This window comes from Corvus cornix, chromosome 20 (genome assembly GCF_000738735.6).
Source record: "Corvus cornix cornix isolate S_Up_H32 chromosome 20, ASM73873v5, whole genome shotgun sequence".
In the NCBI taxonomy this organism is placed as follows: Eukaryota; Metazoa; Chordata; class Aves; order Passeriformes; family Corvidae; genus Corvus; species Corvus cornix.
The window spans coordinates 5492347-5501834 of record NC_046349.1 but is presented as its reverse complement, the minus strand read 5'-3'; the positions used below and the strand labels follow the sequence as shown (position 1 = coordinate 5501834).

Below are 9488 nucleotides of genomic sequence, written 5' to 3'. Positions count from 1 at the left end.
TTGCTCTTCACTCCTGGAGGGATAACGAGAGCAAATGACCCTGGACTACGGGCATAACCCCCTCCCCACCACCTCCCCGCACACACACGAAAAGAGGATGCAAACACAGCCTTTGAAATTCAGGAGGATAATTGATTCTCTGACGCGTGGAAGCCCACAGGACTCCTGAGGGAGCTCAGGTATAAAAGGCAGAGATGCACCTCCCTGGCAGCCAGAGGACACTGGGGGAGATCCGGGAGTGTCCTCCCTGCTCAGCACGAGAGCAGGTCCTGCCTGGCACCGTGGGGGCACGGACCCAGCGGGCTCGCACAGGCAGCTCCAGAGGAGAAGTTGGATTTGCAACAGGGGAAGGAACACCTGGGCAGGAGCTGATCTAGGAAGCACTTGTTTTCTCCAGGAACGGTAAGTGGGAGCCTCTCTCTGTGCATTAACAGAATAATGTCTATTTGGAAGTTGGAGACAGTTAAATTCCACTGAAATACAATCAAAGCTGGCATCAGGAATTAGCTTTGCCAGGTACAACAGCCTTTGTACCACACCAAGATCTGTACCAATATGTTTCTGTACCAAGTTATAGGATGAAACAATAATTTAACTACATCACAAATGCAAACCAGTGAAATTATACTATAGATGAGCTTTATAAAACATGTTAGATGTTTACCAGCTGTAGCACAGTTTTTCTCTTTTGCTATGTTGATGTGAGTTCCTTTTACCCTGGTAAATGAACGGTATTTCACTCACCCAGCAATGAAGCTGTGTTTCAGGCAAACCAGAGTGTGAGGAGAAACACAACAGCGTGTTACAGGTAACGCAAAGCCAGCCACGACGAGGCACAAGGAGGCACTTAAAAGGATTTCTGCTTTTCTAATGCAGCATTTCAGGGTATGAAAGTTTCGGCTTTATGAAACAGCAGGCATGGCAAAAGCTTCATTTCATCTACACAGAGGTATTTTTAAGACTGCTCAGGTTGAGGTTTCAGAAATGGCAAGGGGTAGTTACCCAGCTCTCCAACATCACAGTCACAATGCTGCTGTTCCCACTGCACAGGATGGAACGAAGCTATTACGCTTCATCTGCTGGAATGGTGCTAAAAGCTCTTCATCTTAAGGGGGATTTATTTATTAATCATTTTTTCACATGCTGCCAGAATGGAAAGTGAAGGTGTCCCTCACCTCAGGAGAATTTCAAAGGTGACAATGTTTTGCAGACCTGTCAAGCTGCCTGCACACAGGGTGACACTTCAATTTCCCAGCTTCTCCTCTGAAACAGCAGACACATCTGGGAAGGGATGTAGGACTTTAATTTCTGATTTATTCCCGAAGGAAAGAGGGAGACAGACATACCCAAAAATCTGGAAGCAGGCTGTAGCTAAGGGAGAGAAGACAAAGCAGGACAGGGGAAGAAGGACAAAGCCAGAAACAAATAAAAAAATAATTGCAAAGAAACTAATAGTACAGAAATTAAAAAAAAGGATCTCAAATGTTCATAAAGCAATTCTAGAGGAAAACCCAACATTCAAAGAGGAGAAGCCAGAGACAGAAAGAAAGTGGTAATCAGGGCTGTATCCTAGGAAGAGGAAAGGGAAGCAGACAGCCTTGGGCTAGGTTTTCATTTACATTGGCACTTCTCAGCTCACATAGAAGCTTCTCTAGTACTGATTAAATCTCCTGGTTGGCACTTTCTATGGATGCTGGTGCCACAGGCTGCTGGTACCCACTGACAGACGCCTTAGGTAATTTCCTCTATCTAGGAAGATCTGACTTGGGATTTTCATGAAGGTATTTAGTGCAGAGGCACAGAAGAAGAATGTTTTTCCAAGTACAAATGAAAAAGGGAAAAAGAAAGGGAAGCAGGAGATTTGTTCTAAAAGCAGAAGTCCTGTATATCCATCAAAGTCCCTTTTTTCCTTCCTTTAGGCATTCCTTGGCTCTCTGAGGGGCCAAAGAGATTCTCTAATAGAGCAGGAGGTAGGAGATGCCACCCACGGGCACAAGAAGCTCTGCAGGAGCCAGGAGCTGCTGTGGTGCTCCCGGGGGAGCTGCTGGGGAAGCTGCTGGTCCCATCTGGGAGCACAAGCAACTGGAAACAGAGACTGGGCTGAGAATGACTTTGTGATAAGAAACCCCATTTCTTAGTGACACCTTTTCCCATGTCTGTCCGTGCACTTCTGCCACTGCCACTAATCGTGTTACTGACTTCCCCGGTGTCAACATCAGACCCACTTACAAGACAGGTCCTTAATCAGCCTCCCCCTCCCTGTGTTGATCTGCTCCGTCCAAGCAGAAAGGAGAGCTCTCTGATGATGTTTTCCAGCTCCCCCATCAGTAAAACCCACTGCTTGAAAGTTCACTTGAGCAATCAGAAGTCCAACCAAACCCTTTCCATCTGGAAGCTGCTCCCTTTACAATGAAGTATTGTTATACATTTGGAAGAGGTGGGGTTTTTTCCCCCTGTCTTAGGGAGATCAAACATCTTGCTTCTCTTTTCTTGTGTAAAATAAGATAGGGAACAGGGAAGCTTGGTATTTTAAAGCTTTCTATCCACATTCTTAAAGAATCCTCTTTGAGCAAAAGATCAGTCGCTTTCAATGGAAACTCAGGAAGAGCAGCATTCACTGAAATACCTTCCTACTGTTGCTCGCTTCCAGGGAAAAAAGCGCTGCATTCAGCTCCCGAGGGTGTGTGACCTCGGGCGACTCTGCCCTGAGTCATTCTCAGCTCTTCAGCCAAGCCCAGGAGACGAAGCTCCGCAGCCAGGGCTGCACACAGGGCTCAGCGCAGCTCACCTTGCACCAAAGCCGCTGCTCAGGGGCAGGTGGGGGCTGCTCTGCACACAGCAGCACTTCAGCCCTGCCAAAGGGACGTGTTTTCGGTCCAGTCCCCTCTCCACCCCAGCATGACTGATGGAACAGTCTGCGTTTTGTTTGCAAACCAAGCTCAGCACTTGCCTTCGATAGATGGCTTTGGCCAGGGTTACCTCTGCGCCAGTATTACCCCTTTGCCCAGGAACTTTATTTGGATTTCCCCGTTTCTCCCCAGTCCCTGGCCAGCCAGAGACGCAGCCCAGTCAGCTGTAAGGCACAGACCTGTGGCATGCAGGTACAGCCATGTGAGCAGACACATCCCCGGGACAGCGGGGCAGGAGAGGTCCCAGAGCTGGTTGCAGACGGTCCTGTGAAGGCAGCGAGGTTCCTTTCACATCCCTGCCAGCTGCTGCCCCCATCCAGGTGCTTTTACAGCCCGTGCAGGGGTCCCTGGGGCTCACACCAGCCCAAGAGAGAGCTCTCCTCCAGCCACAGCAGTGGGACAGGTCAGTGAGGGGGTCCCACAGCATCAAAGCCCGACTGGCCCTGTCTCCCAGCCCGAGGGAGACACCAGCTCCCAAGGGGTCACACACAGCCACTGCCCCCAGGAACTGCACTCCATGGGGAAGACTTTGCCACACCAAGACATCTCTGCCTCGGGAAGCACCACAACCACAGAGGCACATTTGCAGTCCCTTTGTGCTGAGAAATGAGCAGGGGGACTGAGAACACAAAGGTGGCACTTGGCCTCCCCTCCCAGCCCAGAGCACCTCAGTGCCCTGACTCAGGCTGCTCTGCATTTTAGGTGACTCCAAGGGGTGGAAGATGCTGGATAAGGCCACCCTGCTCCTGTTCCTGCATTTAGTCACATGCTCCATCTCCTCACCTCTCTATCCAGACCTCAGGTAAGTGCTGAGTGCTTTATGCACGCTCCCACTCTGCCTCATCTCTGCCCTTGTGCAAAATAAGCAGGTGCCAAATTAAAGTTGCCAGCACTTCTGAAAGCCAGATGAACTCTAAATGTGTTGCTAGGCCTATTTCTTTGCCCTGTCTTAATTTTTTTGGGTATACTGCTGGCCTAGGGGTGATTTCCAAAGAAGGCAGGCACCTGATGGAAAATTTCAGCCCGAACAGTTGAGTTTAGAATTGAATGCTGGGTTCTATAAAGGGAAATCTGGCAATCTCCAGGGCAGGCAGCACCTCCAGCTCAAACACTGATTAAAATTTGTGGCTGCAGGGCACCTGCACTGAAGTCAGAGCTGCAGATATTCTAGTACATGAACTCTACAGATACCTATTAATATTTCAAGTATTTCCTTGTTGGCTCTTAGAAGTTGTAATATTGCTTTGTACCACTACAAATCAACAGAAGCCCAAAATCGAGCATTGGCTTCTCTGATGTGGATTTGCAATGTCCCATAGAAAATGCTTTAGCATTGTGCCAAAGCCATGGCACAATGATACCAGAAACACTGGGATTTTGCTTACGGATCCTGGGAGCTCAGCGAGGGGGATGTGTGCTTGAGGCAGCGCTATCAACCATTTTTTCACTGTTGGAAGAGCTTCAGGGCAGCTTCTAGCTGGGGAGAGGGCCAGACAGTACTTGTGTTACTGCTAAGATGGGATGACAAATGGAGAGAGAAAAAGCAGGAAAATAGGGAATAATGGTTAAGAAGATTGAGCTCCAGCTGGCATCTGAGCACATCTCACAGTGTGCCTGGGCTTTGTCTTGCAGGTACAGTCCAGGGCCAGTGGCTGGCAAGGCCGTGAGCTTCCAGCTGCAGCACAGCAGCTCATTGCAGAGCCATAACCCCTTGGCAGAGGAGCGGGAGGAGGAGGGTTTGTTAACAGACCCCACTGAGAAAAGGTTTGTACCTCACCTGCCAGCCCTGTGGCTGCAGAGTGCACTGGTTACAGTCTCCCCCAGCCCAGGAGCAGACCAGCAGCTCAGTCCCAAACAATCACCCACGTCCAGAACCATGTCCTGGTGTCCCCCACCAGCAAGGACACACTGACGGGGGCAGGCTTACAGGCCCAGGGCTCCTGCAGGGAACAGAATTTTCCACTGAGCTCTGGGACTCGACCTGCAGGGATGCTAGAGCCTCTCCTTTCCACCTCTGCCTGGAGATAGATGATGATCATTTCTGTCTGAAGCACAGAGGACTTGTCCTTACAACAGTGAGACCAGCCAAGTGGTTTGTGTTTCCCTTACCTGTGGATTTTCTGCAGCTGGGGTCTCACCACAGGCTGGAGATCTGCTGGAGGCTCCTGTCACCCTTTCCCAGACACAGCTCTCCCAGGAGGTGATGGTGCTGCTGCAGAGCACAGGAATGTCCCAGCCCAGCTCTGCCCTAGACACTTTATTTTGCCTGCTGCCTCCATGTCAGGACTGAGCTCCCTCAAATCCTTTTACCCTCCAACACTAATGCAGTCCAACACCACAAGGTGTTTGCTGTGGTTACCTGCCCTGATAGCAGCACTGTTACACGTGGGGTGCTTTGTTATTTCTCACCTGGAGGGTTCACTGATGGCTCAGAGAGCACATTGTGCTTCCTTTCCCCCCAGGATGCAGCGCCATGCTGATGCCATATTCACTGACAACTACCGGAAATTCCTGGGGCAGATTTCCGCCCGAAAATTCCTACAGACCATCATTGGCAAGAGGCTCGGGTAAGCCCCAGCACCCTGCTGTCCTTGGGCTGAGTTTTGCTTATTACCCTGGGCAGTGCCTTCCATGCACCTGGCAGAAATCACTACCTTTTACTGCAACAGAAGCAATCTCTCCTGCTGTTCCACATCCCAAAAGGCACCCTGCATCCCTAGTCTTGGATCCCCCTAATCACAGCTATCATTAAGCAGCCTAATTAATCCTTTCCTCCAAGGCTATAAGCATCAAATCAGCTGAGAGTTCTATAGCAATACCAACAAGCAATAATATTTGCAGATATTTGCCATGATCCTTCACTGGTAGGGAACAGTTATGCCTGGTCTGGTTTGAACACAGAAAGCAGCCTCTCCATTACCCTTGGCTAGTTAGATCACTGACTGCCACTAAATAAGACCAACTGGTTAGATGCAAGCCAGCCCAAAGCCATCTTCTAACACAGGAGCAAATACAGCAACCAACTCCTTGCTGGAATGAAGCAGAATGGCCTTAGGCTCAGTCCCAGCAAGCTCCCTTGCTGTGCTGCTCAGCCTGAGCCAAACTTCAAATGAGGGACAAAAAAGTATCTCAGAAACAAAGATATTTCTCATTTTCACCTAACAGAAGCAGCAAGAGCAGCCCAGGGGAAGAGGTGCAGGAATTCCTGACCAGGCGCCAGTCTGATCAGGAATACCTGCACCTGGACAGCCAATACCACCAGCAGATGGTACTGAGGGACTTCCTGGGAGCCATCCTGCAAAACCACAGGTGGGTGGGAATCAGTTCATTCTCTGCTTACCACAGGAACATGTCCAGGTCCTCATTACTGGCTGGCTTCCAGATGTGAAACTACTGAATTAAGTGTCATTTCAGGAACAGTCAGGGGAAGAATAAGGCTGACCCCAAGCAGGGTGCAGATAAGAACAGCCTGTCCTGAGCCAGCCTGCACCACACACAGCAGCACATCACTCTGCTGTCTTCTCAACCTCGTAATCCAGTAAAATAATAGCAGAAAAGACAATTTCTCTCTTGATCCTAATTATATCATTCCTGTCCTTTTCCTTGATAGGCCTCAGGACACTGACAGCAGTTGGTTAGAAGGCTTTCCCAGCACCCTGGCTAAGCTCATGTAAATACTTCTCCCTTTTCCATCTTCCCCATGCTCTGGTGAGTACCATTCCCTGCTCAGTCCTGTATATAACTCACTGCTGCTGCACTGCTCAAGGTTTGAAGGCTCTCCTTCAGTGATGCCAGCTCCCACTGCTGTCCATGAAAAAGATGCTTGCCGCAATTTAAGGGGGAAAAAACTCCCAATCAATATTGTCAAGTACCTAAAACCTTGTTAGCTTGAACAGACAGACCACAAGTGCTGTGAAGCTGCACGTGGATGTCTGGGAAAAGGCTTGCAGCAATCCAAAGCAAAGCAGTATGAAATAGAGTGCCTGAGTGTCTGCATCAGGCTAAAGGCAGACAAAAGTCTTCCTCCAGCAGCAGAAGCTGCCTCTAGGTCCCTGAGACATGTCAGGTTTTCCCTGCTCTGGACAGCAGAGGAAGTTTTACTATTTTCTGTATCACTCACTCCTGAAAACAGTCAGCTGGAACTTGAATTATGCTCTAAATCTTGCCAGCTCTGGGGGCCTGAGAGCCAGCAAACCATCCATCCTTGGGAATACCTTCACCTGTACAATGACCAGTTGTCCTGTGTGAAGCAACCTCCTTTTACTGCCCTGTCCCACAGAAATTAAGCCTGTCCAATCCTGCCAGCACAATATAAAGGGATGTGGAGAGATCAGTGTGCACACTGAACAAAAGAGGGGCTGGGGAAGAGGGGGAAGATCAGAACTCTCCACAAGTCACCCCTACGGATTCAGCTGGGAGAGCATGGCATTCCAGCATCTCTCTAGCCATGCTTGACTTGGTTACCTTTCCACAAATAAGGTCAGTCAGGAAAAGCCTCCAAAGGATGAAAAAATTCCTGGGTGTGCTTATGAAGTTTTCTGGTAATTCTCTCCTCCTCCTCTTTCTGTCTAGAATAATTCAGAGCTCGTGGACCAAACTGTACAGTGAGCCTTTCATGGCAGTGAAGACACTCCCAGATGTGAGCAGCTGGAAACTGATGCATACACTCCTCAGATCTGATCAAAGGAATGCAGTGCTGATGCACTACTTAATTTACTCCAGTCTTTACAATTTAACTCCCCTCTTGAAATACTGCTCTGTACTGAATCAGGAAAAAACCACTGCTGTGGTTTAACCTCGGGCTGCTTTACACAGAGACTAAAACAACCAAAACACTTGTAATCCTGGGGACATTCTGCCTACTAATTAAGGTTTCAAATCACGAAGTGTAGCAAAATTTCTGCCAAGTCATCATTCTGTTTGAGGGCCTGATTAATAAATACGAGCCCACCAAAAGGCACCTTTAGGCAACTTAGTAAATTGATTACAGTGTCCTCTAAATTGATGCTGATGGCACAACCACACACAGCAAGGATCATGGCGAGGTGAGACATGAATCCACACATCTCCCATTCATTGGAAACACTGCCCTGGGCTGCTGCTGCCTGGCTCCCTGACACAGAGCCCTGGCAGCAGAATGAACCCTAAAAAGCTCAGCTACGGTTACTGCTCAGCCTTGAGGAGTTCTGACTGAAGTTACAGCTCTGCCAGAACCAAAGGAGATCCCTGTGCATCAGATTGGGCTGTCACTGTTTCCACTCAACGTCCTGCTGGGTGCCATCCCTGGCTCTGAACTCCACTGTGGCTACAGCTACAACTGTAAATGTTTTAAAAGGAGTAAGTTATTAGCCCTGTGAGCTCATACAGCTACTTCGTCCCTCTCACCCCAATCCCCCTGTTGTTTGTGTAATAATTATGTCTTCAGAAATGTAAATAACACCAGGATGGGGTCTGCTTTCCCAGCAGCAGCAGGAAATAGGGGTCGTTCTAAATAAACCTGTCCAACAGCAGGTCAAGATGGCTCTTTTGTTGAGACCTCAGTTTCTTGATTCTGGGCCCAGAATGGAAGATACTCCTCAAAGACAGTGGAAGGATGACTCAAAACTGGGCTAACAAAGGCACCAGCTCCAGTACCAATGACAAGACAAGGCTGGAAATACAATGATAAATATATGTTAAGACCTCTCCCTTAAGTCTTCCCTCCTTGCACTCCAACAATTCCTTGATAGTCTGCAGTAGTTACCATCTCATTTTTCCTCAGGTGACATGTTTTAGGATAGGAGGCTCCAGTGTGCATGGAAATTAGTTCATACTTGCACCAAATCCTTACCTGTCACAGCCTCCCTGTTCAGGTTTCACAATTCCAGCACTAGGGAAGTATTACAAAGCACCCAGCAGGATGGGAAACATCGAGGGGATGTTGAGGGAGATCAGTGAAGCTGCGACAGCAGCAAGAGCACTAATGGATAACTGCTACCCTTCCATGAGCAGGCAGCTGTCAGAGACATCAGCCATCCTTGTGCTTCAGAAACACAAAAGAAGAATCACCTGTAGCCTGGTTCAAAATGGGTTTGTAAACCTGTTCTGTAACAACACACTCAAAGCCATTAGGACTTACTCACTTCAAAGGAAAGGAATTACAAAAAATGAACCAGCTTCCTAAAGTAGCAAGTTAAGATGATAGCAAAAAAAATTTAAACTCTGTTAAGTGGCATAAAAGGCATATGCAAACACTGGATTGGATACCCCCAATAAAATCAAAGACCTATCAAAAACATTCCAGAAAGTGTTTGGGTGATTAAACCTGGGTGATTAAATGGCTGGGTGAGTGCAGCTATTTAGCATAAAAGAGACTTCAAAATGAGGAAACAAATGCTCAAACTCTGCGAGATTAAATATAAAAACAAATGAAGCAAATCAGAAAAATCTGAGGAATAAAAGACCAAAATAATAAAACCAATCTTTCCTAATGTACACCCAAGGAAGTAGAAAAATCAATAGCAACACACACAGCTTAGAGAAGATACATCACAGGGGCACTCCATGGTCCCTTTTGCATCTGTGCTCTCCTTTGGTAAC

General features: G+C 48.2%; 1 protein-coding gene across 1 annotated transcript; it reads left to right on the top strand.

Annotated features, from left to right (window-relative positions):
* The first annotated feature begins 227 nt into the window (after positions 1–227).
* Positions 228–8430, top strand: GHRH (growth hormone releasing hormone). The gene is made up of 7 exons (XM_010397141.4): positions 228–402; positions 3612–3711; positions 4542–4673; positions 5372–5476; positions 6075–6218; positions 6520–6617; positions 7482–8430. Exons 2-6 carry the CDS (start codon positions 3632–3634, stop codon positions 6581–6583), a joined length of 525 nt encoding a protein of 174 aa, XP_010395443.2. The 5' UTR covers positions 228–402; positions 3612–3631; the 3' UTR covers positions 6584–6617; positions 7482–8430.
* Positions 8431–9488: the final 1058 nt, after the last annotated feature.